General features: G+C 51.4%; 1 protein-coding gene across 1 annotated transcript in view; it reads left to right on the plus strand.

The window, feature by feature from the left end:
* The window catches only part of VAC14 (VAC14 component of PIKFYVE complex), a 124,883-nt gene that overhangs the window by 75,445 nt on the left and 26,377 nt on the right, over window positions 1–23,061 (plus strand). The window contains exon 14 of the mRNA XM_012437464.3: window positions 5,090–5,222. Within this exon, the coding sequence (XP_012292887.1) occupies window positions 5,090–5,222 (133 nt within the window). The remainder of the gene's footprint in view (window positions 1–5,089; window positions 5,223–23,061) is intronic.

Here is a 23,061-nt window from a genome sequence, read left to right on the forward strand (position 1 = left end):
TGACCTCGTGATCCACCTGCCTCGGCCTCCCAAAGTGCTGGGATTACAGGCATGAGCCACCGCGCCTGGCCCTTGAGTTTTTTCTTATCTTGCTCCTCTAGCTTTTTCAATTTTGACGATAGGGTGCTGATTTTGGATATTTCCTTGCTTCTCATGTGGGCATTTATTGCTATAAATTTTCCTGTAGACACTGCTTTAAATGTGTCCCAGAGATTCTGATATGTTGTGTCTTCATTCTTGTTGGTTTTGAAGAACATCTTTATTTCTGCCTTCATTTCATGTTTATCCAGTCAACATTCAAGAGCCAGTTGTTTGAGTTCCATGAAACTGTGCGGTTCTGAGTTAGTTTCTGAGTTCTGAGATCTAATTTGATTGCACTGTGGTCTGAGAGGCTGTTTGTTATGATTTCCATTCTTTTGCATTTGCTGAGGAGTGATTTACTTCCAATTATGTGGTCAATTTTAGAGTAGGTGTGGTGTGGTACTGAGAAGAATGTATATTCTGTGGATTTGGGGTGGAGAGTTCTGTAAATGTCTATTAGGTTTGCTTGGTCCAGGTCTGAGTTCAAGTCCTGGATATCTTTGTTAATTTTCTGTCTCATTGATCTGTCTAATATTGACAGTGTAGTGTTAAAGTCTCCCACTATTATTGTGTGGGAGTCTAAGTCTCTGTAATTCATTAAGAACTTGCTTTATGTATCTGGGTGCTCCTGTATTGAGTGCGTATATATTTGGGATCTTTAGCTCTTCTTGTTGCATTGATCCTTTACCATTATGTAATGTCCTTCTTTGGCCCTTTTGATCTTTGTTGGTTTAAAGTCTATTTTATCAGAGACTAGGATTGCAACTCCTGCTTTTTTTTTTTTTTTTTTTTTTGCTCTCCATTTGCTTGGTAAATCTTCCTCCATCCCTTTATTTTCAGCCTATGTGTATCCTTGCACGTGAGATGGGTTTCCTGGATACAGCACACCGATGGGTTTTGAGTTTTTATCCAATTTGCCAGTCTGTGTCTTTTGATTCGGGCGTTTAGCCCATTTACATTTAAGATTAATATTGTTATATGTGAATTTAATCCTGCCATTTTGATGCTAGCTGGCTGTTTTGCCCATTAGTTGATTCATTTTCTTCATTGTATCAATGCTTTTTACCGTTTGGTATGTCTTTGGAGTGGCTAGTACTGGTTGTTCCTTTCTGTGTTTAGTGCTTCTTCAGGAGCTCTTGTAAAGCAGGCCTGGTGGTGATGAAATCTCTGAGCAATTGCTTGTTCATAAAGGATTTTATTTCTCCTTCACTTATGAAACTTAGTTTGGCTGGTATGATATTCTACATTGAAAGTTCTTTTCTTTAAGGATGTTGAATATTGGTCCCCACTGTCTTCTGGCTTGTAGGGTTTCTGCTGAGAGATCTGCTGTGAGTCTGATGGGCTTCCCTTTGTGGGTAACCCAACCTTTCTCTCTGGCTGCGCTTAGCATTTTTTCCTTCATTTCAACCCTGATGAATCTGATGATTATGTGCCTTGGGGGTTGCTTTTCTTGAGGAATATCTTTATGGTGTTCTCTGTATTTACTGGACTGGAATATTGTCCTGCCTTGCTAGATTGGGGAAGTTTTCCTGGATAATATCCTGAAGAGTGTTTTCCAGCTTGGATTCATTCTCTCCGCCACATTCAGATACACCTATCAAACATAGATCAGATCTTTCATATAATCCCATATTTCTTGGAGGTTTTGTTCGTTTCTTTTTATTCTTTCTTCTCTAATCTTGCCTTCTTGTTTTATGTCATTGAGTTGATCATCAGTTTCTGATATCCTGTCTTCTGTTTGGTCACTTCAGCTCTTGAAACTTGTGTATGCTTCACGAAGTTCTCATGTTGTGTTTTTCAGCTCCATCAATTCATTTATATTCCTCTCTAAGCTGTTTATTTTCGTTAGCATTTCATCAAACCTTTTTTCAAGGTTCTTAGTTTCTTTGCATTGGATTAGAACATGTTCTTTTAGCTCAAAGAAGTTTCTTATTACCCACCTTTTGAAGCCTGGTTCTGTCAATTCACCACTCATTCTCCATCCAGTCTTGTTCCCTTGCTGGTAAGGAGTTGTAATCCCTTGGAGGAGGAGAGGTGTTCTGATTTTGGGTGTTTTCATCCTTTTGGGGCTGGTTTCTTCCCATCTTTGTGAATTTATCTCCCTGTGGTCTTTGTAGTTGGTGACTTTCAGATGGGGTCTCTGAGTGGACATCCTGTTTGTTGATGATGAAGTTATTTCTTTCTGTTTCTTAGTTTTCCTTCTACCAGTCAGACCCCTCTGCAGTAGGACTGCTGAGGTCCACTCCAGACCCTGCTTGCCTGCGGATCACCTGCAGCGGCTGCAGAACAGTAAGAGTTGCTGGCAGTTTCTTCTTCTGCTATCTTTGTCCCTCTGCGTTTTCACTGGGAACTGCAATCCGGAGCTGTTCCTTTTCAGCCATCTTGGATCCCATCTGTGCTTCACTTTTTTTTTTTAATAGAAAGAGGCTGAGCATGGTGGCTCACAGCTATAATCCCAACACTTTGGGAGGCCAGGGGTCCAGGAGTTTGAGACCAGCCTGGGCAACATAGAGAGACCCCATCTCTACAAAAAAAAATGTTTAAAAAATTTAGCTGCATGTGGTGGTACACACCTGTAGTCCTAGCTACTTGGGAGGCTGAGGTGGGAGGATCACTTGGGCCCAGGAGTTTGAGGCTGCAGTGTAACTGTAATCACTCCCATGCACTACAACCTGGGCAACAGAGCAAGACACTGTATTAGGCTGTTCTTGCATTACTATTTAAAAACTGAGAGTGGATAATTTATTAAGAAAAGAGATTTAATTGGCTCACAGTTCTGCAGGCTTTACAGAAAGCATGGTGCTGGCATCTGCTCAGCTTCTGAGGAGGCGTCAGGAAGTTTACAATCATACTGAAAGGCAAAGGGGCAGCAAACAGAGCAGGCCAGAGCAGGAACAAGAGTGAGAGGGAGGTGCCCCACGCTTTTAAACAACCAGATCTCAGAACTTGCTATGTCAAGTATTACACCAAAAGGATGGTGCTAAACCGTTGATGAGAAATCCACCCCCATCATCTAGTAACCTCCCACCAGGCCCCACCTCCAACACTGGGAATTAAATTTCAACATGCGATTGGGGTGGGGACAAATATTCAAACTATAATATCACCCTGTCTCAAAAAAAAAAAAAAAGAACAGAATGGGAGAAAATACCAGCTGATGAATGGACAAACAAAATATAGAATAGCCATAAAGTGGAATATTATTCGTCCCTAAAAATGAGTACAGAACTGATAAATGCTACAACATAGATGAACCTTGAAAACATGCCGAATGAAATAATCCACATACTGCCTAGTTCTGTTTATAGGACATGTCCAGAAGAGGCAAATCCATAGAGACAGAAAGTAGATCAGTGATTGCTAGGGGCCGATGGAGGTGAGAATGATGAGTATGGGGTTTCTTTTAGGGGTTGTTAAAAATGTTCTGAAATTAGTGGTGATGGTTGCAAAACTTTGTAAATGTCCTGAGTACTACTGAATTGCACACTTTAGAAGGATGAACCTTATGGCATATGGATCATATCTCAATAAAACTGTTTTAAAAGATGTCCTGCCTTGGGCCAGACACAGTGGCTCATGCCTGTAATCCCATCACTTTGAGAGGCCAAGGCAGGTAGATCACTTGAGGTCAGGAGTTTGAGACTAGCCTGGCCAACATGGTGAAACCCTGTCCCTACTAAAAAAAAATATATATATATATATATGTGTATATATATATATATGTATATATATATATATATGTATATGTATATACATATACATACACACACACACACACACACACACATAAATTAGCTGGGCATGGTGGTGCATGCCTATAATCTCAGCTACTTAGGAGGCTGTGGTGAGAGAATCGCTTGAACCCAGGAGGCAGAGGTTGCAGTGAGCCAACATCACACCACTGCACTCCAGCCTGGGCAACAGAGCAAGACTCAGTCTCAAAAATAAATAAATAAATAAATAAATAAATAAAAGATATGTCCTGCCTCGGGCAGTGAGTGAGGATTCCTTCCATTCCTTGGTAACTCCTTTCACAGAGCTGTGGAGGTTGGCATATATTAGAAGAGACTGCCAGGGAAGACCCCAAGGGGCTTACAGATACACCACCCCAGATCATCCAAGTATTCCATCAGCCCTTCCCTTGTCCCCTTGGTGCTGGGTACTTTACCAAGGGCTACGTGTGCAAGGGAAGGTTGGAAGGGGAGGTGGTATCTGTACCTTGGTGTATTTTCTGCTGGGACATATGTCAGAGACATTTGTGCTTCTGGTTAGAAAGCCACTTCAGGCTTTGAAAGTTTTCAGAGTTCTGTCCTAAAAGAGCGTCTTTGCCTGAGGATGAGGAAAAAGAGCTTTTGATTTCAAAACATTTGGTAAAACTTAAAACACTTTGTAACAGTTGTCAGTGTTTGCTGTCTGTAACCAGGTGGGTGTGTGCATAATTTCTTTTTCTCAAGTAACGTTAGGAAAGGAGGTTGGCTTTTGCCTATTTGGGGTCTGTCAGTTTCATTCATCATTGAGCCACGATGACTTGACTCATTGACACAAGTACCCGCCTTACCCATTTCTTCTCTTTGATTTCTTGTTTGTCCTTAATGGCCCAGATAGACCCCAGGTGTATTTCATTTATTGGGATAATGAGTAGAGTTTGTTTGTTTGTTTTTAAATCATAGCACCTAGCAGGGTCTTACACACCTGAGATGTTCACTAAGTGGTTTGGGCTTGGATAAAGGGGTGGACAATAATGGGTTTTTTTTTTTTTTCAAGTTATGAGTAGGACTTTAATTAATGGGCATTTTTACAGTAAGTCAAGTTGTGTTTGCTTGTGCAACCTTGCTTTTTTCTCTGTTGCTCCATGTCCCTTGATTGGTGATTTTCCCTCATTGCGTTATAACCGCCCCCAAACACACATACCTTTTTGGCATTTATAGTTGTCTATAGTCTGTATGGCTCTCCTCACCCTGTGGACACATAATCAGAATAATTCCTGGCTCTGTCCCTTTCTCTACAGGTACCAAAGGTTTAGAATGTTCTCCTTCCACTCCCACCATGAATTCCTACTTTTATAAGTTCATGATCAACCTTCTCAAGAGATTCAGTAGCGAACGGAAGCTCCTGGAGGTCAGAGGCCCGTTCATCATCAGGTCAGTCTTGGCGGTGCACTTTCTCCTCTTCCTCCCACCACCCTGGCTTTTCGCTTTCATGCCATTCAAGTGTCAAAGCAGCCACCTTCTCTTTCCCTTCTCTCTCCTCCTTTTCCTGACCTTTGGGTCTGTTCTTAAAAGAAACGAAGAAGGCTGCCCCTTCATACTGGTTGCTGATGCTTCTGACATGAAACAGACAGGTCATTGTTGATGTTTTTCAACAAAACTGCGTTCGTTTTTTGCTTCCTGAGATACTTTCATCCCCTGAGGTGGAAGAGCGTCTTACTCAATGCCATTGTCAGGCTTTCAGAGAGGAAAGGAGGTGAGCCAGATGGCGTGGGACATGGGGCTGCACTCCAGGCCCAGCCCCCAGTGCAGGATTTGGCCAGGTTTGGTAGAGCCAGGCTTGTGAGTCTGTATGAGCCTAGCCCAGGATGATGGCAGGGCACCAGCCCCAGTGGCTGGAGGCGTCCAGAACTGTCGTCAGCAGCAGCAAGGCTGGGGCTAGTCTTTTGCCTCCAACTCAACTCCAAGAAGTAGGGTCACCAGAAGAGTGGACCAGTGTCATGCTCAGCCTGGTGAAAGCTAGAGCAGGGGCATAAATTCCTCCAGGCTGTATACTAAAGCCAGGTGGAGGAGATTTCTAGAGTGGTCCCAGTGGCCCTAGGTGCTGTCCAGCCATGGTTCTCAGCCCTGCATGTTAGATCACTGGAGAGGCTTTTTGAAAAAGATGCCTTATACAAAAATTAGCCGGACATGGTGGTGCACACCTGTAATCCCAGCTATTCGGGAGGCTAAGACACGCAAATTGCTTGAACCCAGGAGGCAGAAGTTGCAGTGAGCCAAGATGGCACCACTGCACTCCATCCTGGGCAACAGAGCAAGACTCCGTCTCAAAAAAAAGATGCCTGGGCCTCCCTCTGACAAGTCTCTGAAATCAGAACCTCTGAAATCAGAACCTCTGGGGGATGGGGTTCTTAGTGGTCTGGGGTGCTTGGGACTGAGTAGGCCGCCGACTGCCATGGTCTGGGGGTCGGGAGTTGAAGGAGTACCGGCAGGGCCCCTGGCTATATGGGGCTTCAAGTCGGAAGAGCCCGAGGAGCTCATCTTGCTGTAAACCAAAAAGATGCCTTTTACAAAAATTAGCCAGGCGTGGTGGTGCACACGTGTAATCCCAGCTACTCGGAGGCTGAGACACGCAAATCGCTTGAACCCAGGAGATGGACATTGCAGTGAGCCGAGATGGGTCAAAAAGCAGGTTCAGCCCGTGGGCTGCAGTGAGAATCAGAGACCTTACTCGGGTCAGCATGGAGCCACTGAAAGGACTTGAGCGGAGGATCATTGTGACCAGATTTCTGGTTTGAAAGACAACTGTTGCTGGAGCGAATGGGTTGGAGGGGCTGAGGTGGAGCCAGCTGGGAGGCTGTTGTCCAAGCAGAGATTGTGGCAGCTTGTGAGGGGGATGGGAAGCAGCAGCCGGATTCGAGAATGAGGATTCGAGACTGAGTAGGAAGTAGAGTTCTCTGGTGACTAATGTGGAGAGAGCGAAGGGAGAGGGAGCTGGGAGTATCAGAGTGTCCAGGCCTCTGGTGTGGGCAGCTAGGTGGATGGTGATTCCAGTCCCCGAGGTGGGAGCCCAGAAGAGCGACAGGGAGTGAGGTGGGGTCGCATGTTTGAGTTCAAATTGCTTTGGGGACATCAAAAGGAAGGTGTTAAAGAAGTAGTTTGCTGTACCAGGCTCTCCGGGGGGTACCAAGGTCTAAGATACAGATTTTGAAATTGATGGCATAGTCATTCATGCGTTCATTCATTCATTCAACTGATGTTTACTGAACACTAACTCTGTGTGAGGTATGGTTCTAGATGGTTCTATGCTTGCAGAGCTTTCATTCTTAAAGAGTAAGAAGAGGCGAAGGAGGCTGTGACAAAGGGCCAGAGAGGTAAAGGAAGCGGCTGAGAAGGGAGGTGGCAGGAGGCAGTGAGGGAGGTGAGACCCGGAGGTGGTCTGCCCATAGGAGCCTGAATGCTGGTGGGGAAGCTGAGGGAGGGGAGCGTACAGGAGGTGACGGGCCAGCCCAGGAGCTGAGGGTACCCTGGGGATAGGGCCTGAGGATTGAGTTGTGGGAGAGGACAGGCCTGCCCTACCAGAAAGACAAAGAGCAGGACCACAGTGGGCGGCAGGGGCTTCTGATGGTCTGGACCACCAAAAGGATGCCCCTGTGGTGGTGGGGAGGCTGTCACCACCCTCATGCTTCTCTCGGCTCTTCTAGAGCAGGGCTTCTCACACTCAGTACCGTTGGTGTTACAGCCGGATAGCTCTTCGGAATGGCGGCCGGCCTGTGCTCTGAAGGATGTCAGCAGCATCCCAGGCCTCTGCCCCTGGATACCAGTAGCACTTGCTTTCACCCAGTTGGGACCGTCCGAAATGTCTCTAAACATTGCCAAAGGTTCCCTAGGGAGGAGAATCACCTGGTTGAGAGCCACCATTTCAGAGACAGAAATGGATTCTTGACCTTCATTGGCTGAAAGAGGAAGATTCCCATGGTGTTTCTTCCCATCAAGTTGGCCAGTTTGAGGTAGGGGATTGAGGTAGAGGTTAGCTAGGGTGCAGGAGACCTCCCCGCCGACCCCGCTCACCGCCTACCAGGAAAGCAGCGGAATGTTCCCACGAGAGTGGCAGTTAACATCATGTGGTTTTCCAAATTGCAGAGGCATCAGTTCTCATGATGAGCTCTACTTGCCTGGACGACTTTCAGGGAGTCAGTGGAAGGAGAGGCCTTTGAAGGAGGAATTTGTAGCTAGCGTCCCCTCTGGAGAACCGGGCTGAAATGGGTTTTCCACCCTGTCTCAGCCCCACATGCCCAATCAAAGGCATGAGGAGAGGGAGTTTGGGGTAGTACCCAGCATCCCCAGGCTGCACAGAGCAGAAGTGCAGGACCCGTGGGCACACTTGCATGCCCTCCCCACCCACTCAGGGCCCGAGGCTCTGTGAAGCTGGAGGCCAGCCTGCCACCATGTTCCCAGGTACAGACTCCAGGCCAGGAGCTTTGCTTGCTTTGCAGTGCATTTCCTGGGCTTCCTGGGCTCACGGGAATCATCATTTTGCAGAAGAGAAAATCAGAGGAAGTAATGTGCCCGCCGGGCTGGCCAGGAGCTAGGCTGCAAGCTCCTGCACTCTGCTAACTTTGTCCCTTCTGTGTGGACTGCAGAGCCTGGTGCCATGAGGGGCCCCGAACAGCCTGTGTGCTAGGATCATCTGACGCCCAGCGCCTCAGAGTGCTCAGGAGCTGGGCCAGTGAGCCCTCCCTTCCAGTCCTCCAGGGGCTCAGTATATCCAGCATGGTGATCGCTTGCTCTTCTAGGGCTCAAACCTGTCCTCACTAGGTTCTCAAGTAGAAATCCAGCCTGGCCTCCAGGCTATAGGGTCTCTTAGCCATTGGCACCCACACTAAAAGCCCAGTGGGCTGGGACAGAAGGAACCTTGTGGCTGGGCCCCTCACAAAGGACTGGGTCTCTCCTAGTCCTTAACCCGGTTTGTGCAGACTGCTGTCCCTCAAAGGCAGCACCCACACCTGTCAGTATGCGTCCTGTCAGACAGCCACCCAGCCCAGCTGGCTCAGGAGCTTGCTGCCCACTCTGCCAGCCCCCTACGCTGTTGTTGACCAGCCACTGAGTTGCAGGCCCGGCCACCCAGTCTGGGCACACACACACAGCATCTGACATGGAGTAGGCCCTGCAAACATGTGGCTTCCTCCGACCTCGCCATGGTCCTGTGGGGGCCTGAGGTCCTTCATAAGACCTTTGCTGGGGAAGAGCCATTGGGGTGGGGGGTGTCTGCCTGCCCTCCTGCTTCTCCATCACACTTCCTTTTCTCCTGTGTCGGCTTTAAAGAGAGGCATCATTGGCCGAGTGCAGTGGCTCATACCTGTAATCCCAGCCCTTTGAGAGGCCGAGATGGGTGGATCACAAAGTCAGGGGTTCAAGACCAGCCTGGCCAACTTAGTGAAATCCTGTCTCAACTAAAAATACAAAAATTAGCCAGGCATGGTGATGCACTCTTATAATCCCAGCTACTCAGGAGGCTGAGGTAGGAGGATCACTTGAACCTGGGAGGCAGAGGTTGCAGGGAGCCGAGATCGCACCACTGTGCTCCAGCCTGCGTAACAGAGTGAGACTCTGTCTCAAGAAATAAAGGAGAAATAGAGAGGCATCATGATGGGTCTGCAGATACTGGCGTGAAGCCACAGGCCTGATGAGGAGCACAATGGCTGATTTCTTAACCCTCTCTTTAGCTGTTAGGCAAACTCGAAGTTGTTCTTCTCAGCCTCCAAAATTGAACACTGAGAAAGAAAGAGATTCTGGCCAGCAAGTGAAAAGCCATTCTTTTGGCAGAAGTGTGTTTAGCTCTGGGCCCCGGAGCGGCTGCTGTAGAAAGACAGAGGCATCGGGAGTTCTTGAAGACAAACATCTGGTGGGGGCTCTTGCCATTGAGGAAGCTGCATGATTTCCCTGAAGACCCTGGGAGTGTTTCCTCTTCCCCAGGCAGCTTTCCCAGGCCGCATCTCCGTGTCGGAGTCCAGGGGAGTGAGAACTGCGTCCCCCAGCTCCAGCCAGCCTTGAGTGGGTCAGACATCCTCTTAGTGTCCACATGGCCTCTTTTTCTGGTGGACGTAACAGTTTAGACACATGTTGAGGTGAAGCCAGTGGCTCCAAAACCTTCATTTTGGAGAGCCCAGAGATTGAGGGAGGATGGGGACATGTGCAGTGGGGTGCTATACCCCGCCTCCCTCCACAGGACTCTGCAGGACTAGGGCAGGTGAGCCTCCTGCAGGCACTCAATTGGGGTTCAAACCCCAATTCCTCCCGTTTTTAATCATGTGACCTGTTTCCAAGCCCCGTCTGCTTTGCCTGTGACACAGCGATGATAGCAGTGCCTGCCGTGTCGTAGTGTGGTGGGGGTTACATAAATGGCGCATGGTCTAGCCTCACGCCGGCTGTGAATGATACAGCGGGGCTGTTGTTCAGCCTCCCCACGGGGCTTCTGCCTCCCAGGGTGGTCTGTGGACGGGAAACCAGACCCACTTGAGGAGGTGAAATCATGGCACCGTCTGTGCTGAGAGCTGGCTCCGGTACACCGGCCCTGCTGCCCCAGCGCCTAGGGCACCCACCAGTGGCCTGGCCTGGCCCCGCTAAAACAACTCTGCCCGAAGTAGGTGTTGGTGTGCATTGCCCTCCCCCGGCCTCTTCCCACCCTCCATGCTAATGCAGGCAGAACAAACCCAGGCCTTGTCTCCCCTTGAACCAGCCACTTATACTCAGTAAAAAGGAGAGGAGGGAGAAAACCCAGCCTCTTTGATAAACTGTGATATGAACTCCAGCGTGACCCGACAGCTGTGATCTTTACAAGGCCTGCTTCTGTGCTGGGAAGCGAGCAAGTCTGAAGACAGTCACTCTGCCTGCCAACACGGCCCTCTGGCCAGCCGCGCTTTGGCTTCAGCGACTGTGCATTTTTCCCCTCCTCTTCCTCCCTGCCGCCTTGCAGAGAGGCCTGGCGGGAGAATCCTTGCATCTGTAATGAGCCACTGTATGCGGTAAAGGCCAGGCCCTGACCTGAACCAGCCCAGGTAATGGTAGATGAGGTCCAAGCCACCTCCCAGGGAAACAGGGTACTTCTCAGAGGGGACGGCATTTGAAGAAGATGGGGCCCACATGAGAAAGGAGGAAGCAGTCATGGGACTTCTTTCATGAGATCCTGACCCAGAGAAACCCAGCAACAAGGCTTCCGGTTCATTCTGGGCCTCCTCTCTCCCCTGCTACAGACGGGCATGGCAGCCTCTCCAGCTGAACAAATGCTCAGAGTCCCTAATATGTGCCCCTGCTACTGCCCCTCCCCAGTGTCCTGGGTTTGCATTAGAGCCCTTGTGTTGGGAAGAGCAGGGATAGGTGAAGTGGAGAGCTGATTGGTCACTGAGGGGGTGGGGGGCCGGGCAGCCACTAGAAACTGGACTTGTTTTTAATTGTGGGCCTGGGGGAAGGGCCTGAGAAAAGCTCTCTTTCAGGCTGTAATTGGGAAATTCCACTTTGCTGGCCTCGTGCATTCTGCCCTGTGGACAGGGCCCTTGGTTGGGGCCAAATCACCACGGCGTCCAGGGCCACCCGCCGTCTGCACCATGGGCCCCTCCCAAGCCCGGCTCCCGCTTTGGGCTCCGTCATCCCCCCCCAGCTGTCCAGTCTGGAGTCTTTTCAACATTGGGACCCACCCTCACTCTGTGAGTCTTTGTGTGTGCCCCCTCACCTGACGGGGACATCAGCCGGCCCCCAGAAGCCCATTGTGCGGGTGCTAATGGAAGGCAAGTTGGAGTGAAGCGGCCAGACCAGATCCCTGCTTTGCCTCTGGCCCAAACTCACAAGGAGAGCTCCTAGGCAGCCCCACTCTTCCTCTTGCCCCTTTAATGGATCGCGTTCCTTCGTTCAGGATAAAAATAAATTGCTGTGGCAAATGTGCGCCAACCTAAGTCTGTTTGCTGGAAGAGGCCCCGATCCACCTGCCCAGAATGCAGATGGGTTTTGATCTTTCATTAGTCCACAGCCATATCGATTGGGCCCCCAGCTGAGGGGCGGGAGACGGGACATTGAACAGGCGGGAGGAATTCTTCCACAGAACTTCCTGCTTCCTTCTCAGCAGAAGCTTCTCTTCTTGCTGGCTTGAGTTGCCTGTCCAGCTCCTTTTGTGAGTCTTCTGGAGCTTTCCACAGCTGTTTCCCACCCAGGGGCCAGGGCTGGGGTGCTTTTGTTGCCATGCAGGGGAGAGGGACGCAGAGGGGTGTGTGCATCAGGAGCTGCTTTATACAACCAGCTTTCGGTTTCTCATCTCCTAATTGGAGACCCCTTGGGAATGGGAATGGCAGGGGGACCCAGGAGGCCCGAGAGGCCCAGTCTGACTCACAGAAAAGATGGTTAGGAGAAAAATAGTGCTGCCCTCCAAGGTAAAAAAAAAAACCCTGTGAGGTGTAAAGTTCAGGGAGTCCAGAGAGCCTGGCCCAGCCTGTATTCCATTGTCCCCTAGTCCATGGCAAAGTGACCAGCATCCCTGCACCTCATAGAAGCTTATGAGATTGTTCCCCGTTGGCCCAGAAGTGGCTGGGGATGGGGAGGAGGGTAGTCCTGGCCTTGCTCTGCCTCCTCCAAGCAGTCCCCACACTGTCATAGACACTGGCACTCCCTGTAAGAAGGGATGGCTTTTCTCCTGCAAAATGGGTACCACATGTGACGGGCCTTGCTAGATCAGGCTGGCATGAATTAGGTCTGACCCCGGGCCTGAGGGGAGGAGAGGAAATGCTGGCCAGAGGGAGCCCAGCACAGTGCGCTCAGGGGGCCCAAGAGCCTCAAAGGGCCTGGTGTTTGGGGGGGTCCACTTGCTTTGGGCAGCGCTGGTGGGAGCAGCCTAGAGGTCACAGGTAAACTTGGCAAAAGGTGGCCATGTGTCCTTCAGGGTGATCCCTGTTCCCACAGCCCAAGCAGCCATGCTACCACGGAATCAGCTGTCACCCTTATCTCCAGGAGCCCCTGTGAGGGAGGGGAGGACCCGGCAGTGGATTGGTGGGAAAGCTCCCGCCTCAGGGGCCACCATGCGGTGCACGTGGTCAGACTCCTCATCTAGAGCACACTGGCACCTGCTGGACCCCTTGCCGGCCTTTAACTAAAAGCGTGTTCTTTGTAGTCTGCATACCTGAGAAGCATCACCTCCACCAGCCCATAGCTCAGGCAACCAGCAGGGCTGCTGGGGTGGTGGTCAGGAACTATTTTCAGGAGCTGAGAACTTGATAATGAATTTCTTTCTGAAGCTTGAGAAGTTGTTTCCACATGGGACCTGCAGTATTCTCTGGATCTGACTATTTAGACTTCACCTAGGGATGCCAGGAAACTTGGAAAGATTTCACATTGGTCACTCCAGCGGCTTCGTTAATTAACAAGTAGCTAATGTGGACCATAATGTGGTATCATTATTTATTTATTTTTTGAGACAGGGTCTCACTCAGTCACCCAGGCTAGAGTGCTGTGGCTCACACCTGTAATCCCAGCACTTTGGGAGGCCAAGGCGGGTGGATCACAAGGCCAGGAGATCGAGACCATCCTGGCCAACATGGTGAAACCCTGTCTCTACTGTAAATACAAAAATTAGCGGGGCGTGGTGGCGCATTCCCGTAATCCCAGCTACTCAGGAGGTTGAGGTAGGAGAATTGCTTGAACCCAGGAGTTGGAGGTTGCAGCGAGCCAAGATCGCACCACTGCACTCCAGCCTGGTGACAGAGTGAGACTGTCTCAAAAAAATACACACACATACAGTGCATGTATATATATATACACACATCCAGCAGCAGGTTTGGAACTGGCCCCTAGAGGCCATTTTCCATTGTCCTGCCTCCTTGGGGCAGGCCTGCGTCTGAGCCAGCACAGACAAGTTCGGGTGCCCTTTGTCTTCAGTGCTTTTAAACACGGAGCATGTCTTGTCAATCACTGTAGAATGTGTTTCTCAGGAAGCTCTTTCTCCTATCATGGTGTCTTTTCACGGCGTTTCCTTGGGCTGCCCTTGGAGACCTCTGTGCGCCTCTCTTTTCTCTCTCCTCGTGATTTAACAGAGTCACAAAGATCACAGAACCCCCACGCCCTGGCCCCTGTCACAGAAACACCCCCAGAAGGGTTTCTGCTGCATGCAGTTTGTGAAAGGTCACCCCAACCAGGCACCTCTTCCACAGGGAAGGAGAGAGCTCCTGTCTCTCAGCAGGAGTGATGTGGCCCTCCTAGAGGGGCCTGGCCTGGGGGAGCCGTGGCACAGAATTCCACCTCAGATGGCACTCACCACCCTGCAAGGAAGCACACAGTCGCCGGGGAAGGGTACTGGGTGGGTTAAGTCCTCTTCATAGCCCAGGCAGGGATAACCTCCCACAAAGGCTCTTGGGATCTGAGTGGATGAGGGAGCTTTCTGTAATTCAGGGCTCAGATGCAGTGAGTCCCAGGAGAGCGGAGGCCTTAGGTTGTTTGCTGTTGTCATCATCAATGTTGCGTCTTTTAAATGCCCCTGTGGCACCTGAGCGTCTGCCCTCGCCCCCGGTCCTAGGTTCTCAGCTGTGGCATCGGGAGGTGATCTGCATGGTGCTACATAGCCATCCAAAGACTCCAGAGCTGAGGTTCCCTCCCCCGGGCCTGGGGTCCTGTGCTGTGGGGAGAGAGAGTGATGGCCTGCCGTAAACACCATCACACGGGCCCAGAGGGCACATGCCATCCAGGACTGGCACCGTGGGATTCACCTAACCCTGCGTGCAGAGCAGTGCCAGATCCGAAAGCCCGCAATCCACAGTTGGGCCTAGAGAGTTCATGTTGTGCAGCCCAGACAGGCACAGTGTCCGTCCCATGCAGCACATGGGGACAGAGCTGAGACGAGAGCCGACGTCTCCTGATTCCCACACACCAGGGCAGGACCCCAGACCTGGCAGCCCGGGGCTCAGCCTCATTAGAGAGAAGCTGGGTCCTCTCCTGGGTCGCCATCCTACCCAGGGTTGTTTAGCCTTAGAAAAATCCCACAGAGACCTCTCCTCATCCTCCTCTTCCTTCTCTTCTTCCTCCTTGGCTTCCTCTTCCCCCTCTTCATTCCTTCCCCCCCCCTTTCACCTCCTCTTCCTGTTTCCATCCCCCCCATCCTCCCCTTCCTCCTCCTTGGCTTCCTCTTTCTCCTCTTCCCTCCTGCTCCTCCTATTTCTTCTCCTTTACCTGCTCTCTCCCTCTTCCTCCTCCTTCCCCTCTTCCCCTCCTCCCAGTCCCCCGGCCCCAGGGCTTTCATCCCTGCCTGGGATGGCTCCCACTGGCTCCACCCACTCAGGCAGAGTTGAAGCAGCAAGTCAGTCTGCGCATCTACCCTAGCTCCCTTCTAGGCCCTAGCCCTTCCACGCTGGCCTGTCCCTTATCCTGGCCCACTTCTGGTGTCTGGCTGGCATACTCTCCCGGGAGCTCTGTGGCACTTTGACGGTGAATGTCTCTCCTGGTCTAAATCTTTTCAACTCTTGCTCGGGAGGACGTGTGTCGCCCCCTCTTCCGGGTGATTCGTGTTTCCCCTGGCTTATCGCAGTGGCTCGCCTCATCCACGTTGGCCTCTTTTTGAAGCCAAGCTGAGATGATTCAGGTGCACTCAAGTCAACGCTCATTTTTTTCTAGTCCTCCACCAGTCTGTTTTGAGCCCGGTTGCTCACCTTTCTTTCATAAGCTGCTTCCTTATGTGCTAAATTTTTCATCTCTTTGTTCCCTCAGAAGGGGTGTGGCATAACCCAGCCCCAGCCATGACCTCCAGCTCCAGACCACATGGGCGGATATCCCCCATATGGGACCATCAGGGCCTCCTCATTGCCCTGGGAGAACATCTTCTTCCCCCTCATTGTGGCACTTGTGTCTCCGTTTCACCATCCACCTAGTCATCAGTAAATCTGTGTCCTCAGATGGGCACTTCTGCCCCCAGGCTTGCTATTTGCGTATCCACTCCTTTCCCTCTGAAGGAAGGACAGTCATCCAAACTTGACACCTCCCAGCCCTTCCCACTCTTCAGAGGAGGGTGCCTTGGAAGCTCTACCGCACCCCGAGACACCGTGGCTTGTTTTCGGTTTGGTCTTGCCATGTCTCCGGGATCTCTGGTTTGGTCTTGCCATCTCTCCGGGATTTTCGGTTTGGTCTTGTCATCTCTCCGGGATCTTCGGTTTGGTCTTGCCATGTCTCCGAGATCTTTGGTTTGGTCTTGTCATGTCTCCAGGATTTTCGGTTTGGTCTTGCCATGTCTCTAGAATCTCTGGTTTGGTCTTGCCATGTCTCCAGGATCTCTGGTTTGGTCTTGCCATGTCTCCAGGATCTCTGGTTTGGTCTTGCCATGTCTCCAGGATCTCTGGTTTGGTCTTGCCACGTCTCCAGGATCTCTGGTTTGGTCTTGCCATGCCTCCAGGATCTCTGGTTTGGTCTTGCCATGCCTCCAGGATCTCTGGTTTGGTCTTGCCTTGTCTCCAGGATCTCTGGTTTGGTCTTGCCATCTCTCCAGGATCTCTGGTTTGGTCTTGCCATGTCTCCAGGAAGTGTTCTCCTTTTCTTACCACCTAACATATGCTTCAGCGCCCCAGATGTGTCTTCTTTCCTCCTCCTGATCAGGGTGGTGTGGCAGCCTCACCTCCCTCCAGGCTCAATGCCTGGGATGTCTTTGGTGGCTCTAAATTTAAAGAACATGCTATTTGAAAGTATACATCATTAGCGTGCTCATGTAAATTTTCACTAATTGTGACACCCAGGAATGAGCCCTCAGATCAACAGATAGAACATTTCCAGCACCACAGAGGTCCTTTTCCCATCTCCAAGTGACAGCCCCTTCCCATCTCCTTCAAGTACCCACATACTGACCTCCAACACAATAGGTTCATCTTGCCTGGTTTTGAACTTCATATAAATGGAACTGTACAGTTTGTGCTCTTTTCACAAAGCCTGGCTTCTTTGGATCCATATTGGGTTTGTGAGATTCATCTGTGTTGGATGTCACAGTAGTCCACATTTCCATGGAATATTCTGTATGACGATACTGTGATTTATTTATCTCTTCTAGTATTGGTAGGCCTGGGGGTTAATTTCAGTTTGGCACTATTATGGATAATGCTTTCTTACCTGCCTTTTGGTGAACATATAGACACATTTCTGTTAGGTATATGCCCAGGAATTGCTGGATCGGCAAGAAGACACACCATGGGCTTTGGGGGATACTGTCCAAAGTGCTTGTGCTAGCTTCCACTCCCATCAGCAGTATGGGAGAGTTCCAGTTGCTCCACGTCCTCACCAACACTTGGTATCATCAGTCTTTGATTTTAGCCATTCTGATAGAGGTACAGTAGTATCACCTTGTGGTTTTAATATGCATTTCCATAAAGACTAATGAAGTTGAACAACTTTCTTTTCATAGCTTAGTAGCCTTTTGGATGTCCTCTTTTGTGATGAGTCTGTTGAAGTCTCATTTTCCCATTGAGTTTTTGTGTTTTTCTTACTGATTTGCGGAAGTCCTCTGTGTATTCTGAATCTGAGTCTTTCTCAACTGCATATACTGTCATTATCTTCTGCTCCTCTGTGGCTTGCCTCGTCACTCCCTTAATGATGTCCTTTGATGAACACATGTTCTTTATTTTTAATGTAGTCCAGGTAGTCCATTTTTCTTTACAGTTAGCATTCTTTTTGTTTTGTTTTGTGATGCTTTTTTGAGGAATTAGAAGCTCATGGAAACATACCGACGAAGCTGCCTGTTTCTGAGTGATGTTAGTTCAGCATTCCCAGTAAGGTGGATGCTGAGCGTGACCCACCTGGAATCCAGAGGTGTTTTTTCTTAGTTCCTGACAGGGTCTTGGAAACCATCTAGTCCAGCCTGTTTGTGCTTTGTAAAAGCAAAGATTCCTAGCCATCCCTCCAGCCCTCCCGGCCTGCCAGAATCCAAGGGGCTTCTGGGGCAGCCAGGCCAGCAGTGGTCTGCAGCCTAGAGCTGGGAACCACTAATCTTACTATATTGGGCATCACCATTTGAGTGGCATATGGTAGGAACCCAGATCAGCAGCACCAAAATGAGCAAAGGGACTTGGCTGGCCTATGTATCCAGACCAAGACCAGGGTCACCAAGTTCTATCCAGCCCTTTTTGAAGTCAGCCTTGCTGTTTTGGTCTCTTCCAAGTGGCAGAAACATGGCCACCATATCACCTGGGCATTGCATCCCGGCAGGTCATGATCCAGAGGGAAACTCTGATTGGCCCAGACAGGGCCAGTGGCAGGGAGGTGGGGCTGAGGGGTGCTGTGAGTGGCAGCCCTAATGGAACCCCACGTGGAATGGGGGAGCAACAGCGCACCTAGGGAAAAGGAGCCACTCTTCCCACGAGATGCTGAGTCATGAGGACCACAGGGTCTGGCCACGAGGCTGCCTTCCTGAGCACAGTTTCCTTAAAATAGAAATGCAGACAGGGATCATCATTATCTCCTAATCCTGTGAGGACCGAGTGACGTCGCATATGGAAAGTGCTTAGGAGACAGCCTGGCACCTAGTAACCACGCACTCGGTACCAGAAGCAACTAGTCAGTAACTGTGAGGAGTAGAAGAGGCCTGGGGGCCGGCGGTGGCTGCTCCCTCAGGCTCAGCTCCTGGAACTCGGATGTTCTGGGGTTGACTCACTTTCTCCCGTTTCTAGAGAAGGGTAAGAGAGAAAGTCTTAAATCATTCAGATGAGTGCTCAAGGCCAGGCACAGCGGTTCATGTCGGTAATCCCAACATTTTTGGGAGGCAGATCACTTGAGCCCAGGAGTTCAAGATCAGCCTGGGCAACATGGTGAGACCCTTGTTGCTGTACAAAAAAGAAAGAAATTTAATTAACTGAGCATGGTGGCATGCGCCTGTGGTCCCAGCTACTCAGGAGGCTGAGGTGAGAAAGTAGCTTGAGCAGATGTTGAAGTGAGCCAAGATGGTGCCACTGCACTCCAGCCTGGCTGACAGGGTGAGACCCTGTCTCAAAGAAAAAAAAAAATGAAAATGACAAAAATGAATGCTCAAACCCCAGCATTCCCCCCTTCTTCTGTCCCCCAGCCCACCCAGCCGCCAGCCCTTGTCCAGTGCTGCCCAGTCAGGACTCTGGACGGCACTTGACAGAAAGCCAGTTCCCACCCTCACAGGAAGAAGAACAAAGGTGTAATACTATTCAGTGTGCCAGTCTATATCCAGAAAATAAATTCTATACTTTTTTAAAAAATGAAAAATAAAGGTAGTGTGCAGGCAGAGGCAAGGATGGGTTCATTTGAAACTAGAAGTTCAGCCAGGCACGGTGGCTCACACCTGTAATCCCAGCACTTTGGGAGGCCGAGGCGGGTGGATCATGAGGTCAGGAGTTCAAGACCAGTCTGGCCAACATAGTGAAACCCCATCTCTACTAAAAATACAAAATGTTAGCTGGGTGTGGTGGTATTCGCCTGTAATCCCAGCTACTCGGAAGGCTGAGGCAGGAGAATCATGCGAACCCAGGAGTAGGAGGCTGCAGTGAGCCAAGATTGCGCCAGTGCACTCCAGCCTCGGCAACAGTGCAAGACTCCGCCTCAAAATCCCTCTCCCCCGCCACAGTTGGCTCTTCCTCCTCCATCTGCCCCATTTGTGGACAGGCCACCTGCTCTGTGGCCAAATGGCTCGTTCCAGCCCTCTCAGCACCCAGACTTCAGCACCTGTCCCTGACTGATATCCCATTGGACCCCCCAGTGTGACCAGAGCACACTGGTGCCGATCGTCCTGAACAGGGTCGGGTGCCCACACTCAGGTGTAGGAACAGGTGTCCATGGGCCGTCATGGTTCTGGAGCCACAATCCAAGGCTGTGGACATCAGGAGGCAGAGCCCACAACAGTGGGCACCTGTTGGTCTGAGTGTAAATGCTCACAGAGGAGGAGTGTGAGGCAGGGACACCATGGGGGTGGCTGAAGGGGTGACTTTTTCACCTCCCAGCAGCCAACTCCTTCCTCCCTGCAGGACAGTGGGAGGGTGAAGCTGTATGTGTGACCCAGCAACCCTCGGGGGAGCAGGCAGTGAGGAGGTGGCAGTGGGGTGTGGCCTCCAGCTGATCCCTCTCCTGTGGCTTCCTTCTGCCAGCAGCACTATGTCTGGAAGCATCAGTGCAAACAGAGAGGACAGTTCTTCCACCGTTTGTCGTGTGTGGAGTTGGGGGTGGAGGCAGGCCCAGCACCTCCTAGCAGGGCCTGCTTGGGGCTCTGTCTCCACACGTGTGGCCCGAGCATGGTAGCCACAGGGCCAAAACTGATCAGAGTCCTGGAGAGTCTCAGTCAGAGAGAGGCCAGGAGGGGCCTTACAGGCCTGCTGGGTTCTTTCATATAGAAAGAAACTGACACTCTGATTTCTCTTGTAAATGTTTACCTCCTGCTGCCTTTGTATGGAGGAGTGCCTGGGCCGGCTGACATGGACCCAGCCTCCACAGCCCTGGGAGAAGGTATTTCAGTGAGATGGGAACATCTTGTGGCGGGGGTGGACAAGAGCGCTGGGGAGTTCATAAGGAGAGAGCTCCCTGGCTGGGGAACGGGGGTCAAAGATTCACTCACTCCACACAGAGGGCCATTCCACAAATATTCCTGAGTGCCTGGGATGTGCCAGGCCCCACGCCAGCTCTGGCATGGCTCCTGCCTCCCCTGGGGCTGCAGCCTCATGGGAGGGGCCCACAGGGACAAGTAACGAAGAAACGGGTGACCTGGTCTTATGATCCATGCTCTGAAGAAAACACTGGGGGAGATGGGGGGTCCTCAGGTCAGGCCCGTGAGAAGGGGGGTGCCCCACAGCGTCAGGACAGTCAGGAAGCTGTGACCTGGATCCGAGGTTTTCTGAAAGCATAAAAGTGCCCTAGTTTTCCCCTCTCCTCGGGCTCCGCTGAAGCTATGCCAAGAATTGGCTTTTAAAGGCTGCCTGAAATGTGGTTTGGAGCCAAAAATCTATAGAGCCAGTGCATTTGTGACCTTGTTGAAAATGCTTACTGAGGAAAAACAAGGAGGTGGGATTTGGGATTTTCGTTTTCTTTTGTAAAATTAGAAAATACGTCTATCCGTCTGGTCCACCCCACCCATCTCTATCCCGCCTGCAGGTCCTCGCCTCGGCCTGACAGCCCTGACTTCACCGCGTTCCTGTCTTCCATTAGCCCACACCTCCCCCATTCCCAGTCCCTTGCCATCTCCCGTGCATCAGTAATGAAAAATACCAAGTGGGTAAAAATAAGGAGCCCGGTTATAGCCCTGGAAATTAGGCCACAGCTGTCAGGCCAGGCAAGAGCACTCGCCTCTCTGAGAAAGGAACCGCCAGGAGCCAGAGCTCAGCCCCCTCCCCATAAGGGTAGATCAGAGTTTCCACGGGGCGGGGGTGTGCCGGAGGGCGCTGCTGCTGTGCTGGGCAGGCAGGGGGGCCAGGAAGCGCCGTGTGTCAGTGAGCAGCCCCATCCTGGGTGTCCGTCAGTGCCTGGCGCAGTGCCCACCAGTGGGAACACTGCAGCGGGCAGAGCTAGTCCCTGCCCAACAGGGTTAACCACGATCGCAAGCGTGGCATCACAGTGTGGTGGAGCAGATGTGGGGGAGGGGTGCCCCGCCTGTTGGGGGGGTCTGGGAAAACTTCTGAAATGTGACGTCTAAGCTGAGCCAGGAATGATGAGTAGGAACTGGTTGGGGAATTAGCTGACGGAAAAGAGGAGGGTGGGGAGGTGTTTCTGACCAGCAAGCAGTCTGCTCAGAAGCCCAGAGGCTAGCCCCCACGCCTTCTGGGCAACCTGGAGTGTGGCTGGGAGGCTCCTAGTGGCCTCACCAGCAGCCCTGGGGTACCCTATGAGCCAGGAGAGGGCTGAAGCAGGTTCAGAAAACAGAAAACCCCCTCCCCCTGTGTGAGGGTGCCCAAGTCCCTGAGAGGAGCCTTCGAATGGGCAGCGGGCGTGTGCCAGGCCATGCCTGAGGTGGTTGGCACGCAGAGCTTTCCAGTGGGACGGAGGGAAGTGGGGCCCAGGGCTCACCAGTAGGGGCAGGTGGTGAGACCCTCACTTGTTCACCATGACAGCTGCGGCCCTACACACTCTCCTCTGCCATTGGTCTCATGGAAACACCACAGGCTAGTCAGGAAGCTGGCTCAGGAAGCTTGCTTGACAAGGGTTCTTGGTGCTCTGTCATTCAGGAAGGTTTGGTGCTGCTAGGACAGGCAGTTTAAACAGATCACCTGGACCGAGTCTAAAACCCTCTCGACACCCCAGACATCCCTGCCCTGGACTTGTTTAACTCTTCAGGGTACACTGGCTTCAGTCAGTTAATTCCAGGCGTCTGTGAACTCAGCCAACTTTCCTTGTCCACTCATTTTTCCTGAGAGTCAGCTTTTTCCTTCCTCTCTCATGAGCTGAGCCCCTCCTTCCAGCCCCTTTCCTGAAGACCCCCACCTGCCTCTGTGGGGGTGACTCCGGGAACCTGCCAACTGTGAGGGCAGGAAGCCCCCTGCCCTCACAGTTGGCAGGTTCCCGGAGTCACCTTCCTTCCTGCCCTTGAAGCCTGAGTGGCTGTCCCGGTCCAGTTCCTTCTGCTGTTCCTGGGCCCCCCAGTAGCATGGTAATTGGTTTCTCAGATCTTCAGCTGCACACCCGGTCTGCGAGCATTTCCCATTCCCAGACCCTGGCGGGAAGACTCATCTATGATCTTACCCCTGTGAGGCGCCCCGGGCCAGAGAGGTGATGGAGGGATGAGCCATCCTTCCAGTCTCTTCTCTCATTCCTGCCAGTGAAGCCTAAAATAGATACCAAAAATACCACCTCTCTGCCCCAGTCCCCTCCCCGTCCCCTTCCCCCACCCTCATAGCCCAAGGTTGCAGGCCCCCAGGTTGGGCCCTGGGCTTGGTGAGCAAGCAGGCTACAGGAGGGAGGGGCGCTGGAGCAGCTGCCGAGTACACTGTCTCCTGCAGCTGCAGAGATTGGTATCTGCAGTTACCGCTCCTAGAGGGTCACAGCCTCCGTTTCATTTCTGTGGTATTTTGTTCAAGCCTCTCTCCGTGTATACACAGCCCCAGGTTTGGGCTTCCCAAGCCAGCTAATGGGTTTCTAGGAGAGAGAAGATAGCAATCAAATATGCGCCTGCAGGCCACGCCAGGTGCAGTGGCTCACGCCTGTAATCCCAGCACTTTGGGAGGCAGAGGTAGGTGGATCACTCAAGCCCAGGAGTTCAAGACCAGCCTGGACAACATGACAAGAGCCCATCTCTACAAAAAAACAAACAAAGATGGTACTGGGCAGA

The sequence above is a fragment of the Aotus nancymaae genome, unplaced genomic scaffold, assembly GCF_030222135.1.
Source record: "Aotus nancymaae isolate 86718 unplaced genomic scaffold, 86718_ANA_hifiasm-v0.15.2.pri h1tg000030l, whole genome shotgun sequence".
Taxonomy (NCBI): domain Eukaryota; kingdom Metazoa; phylum Chordata; class Mammalia; order Primates; family Aotidae; genus Aotus; species Aotus nancymaae.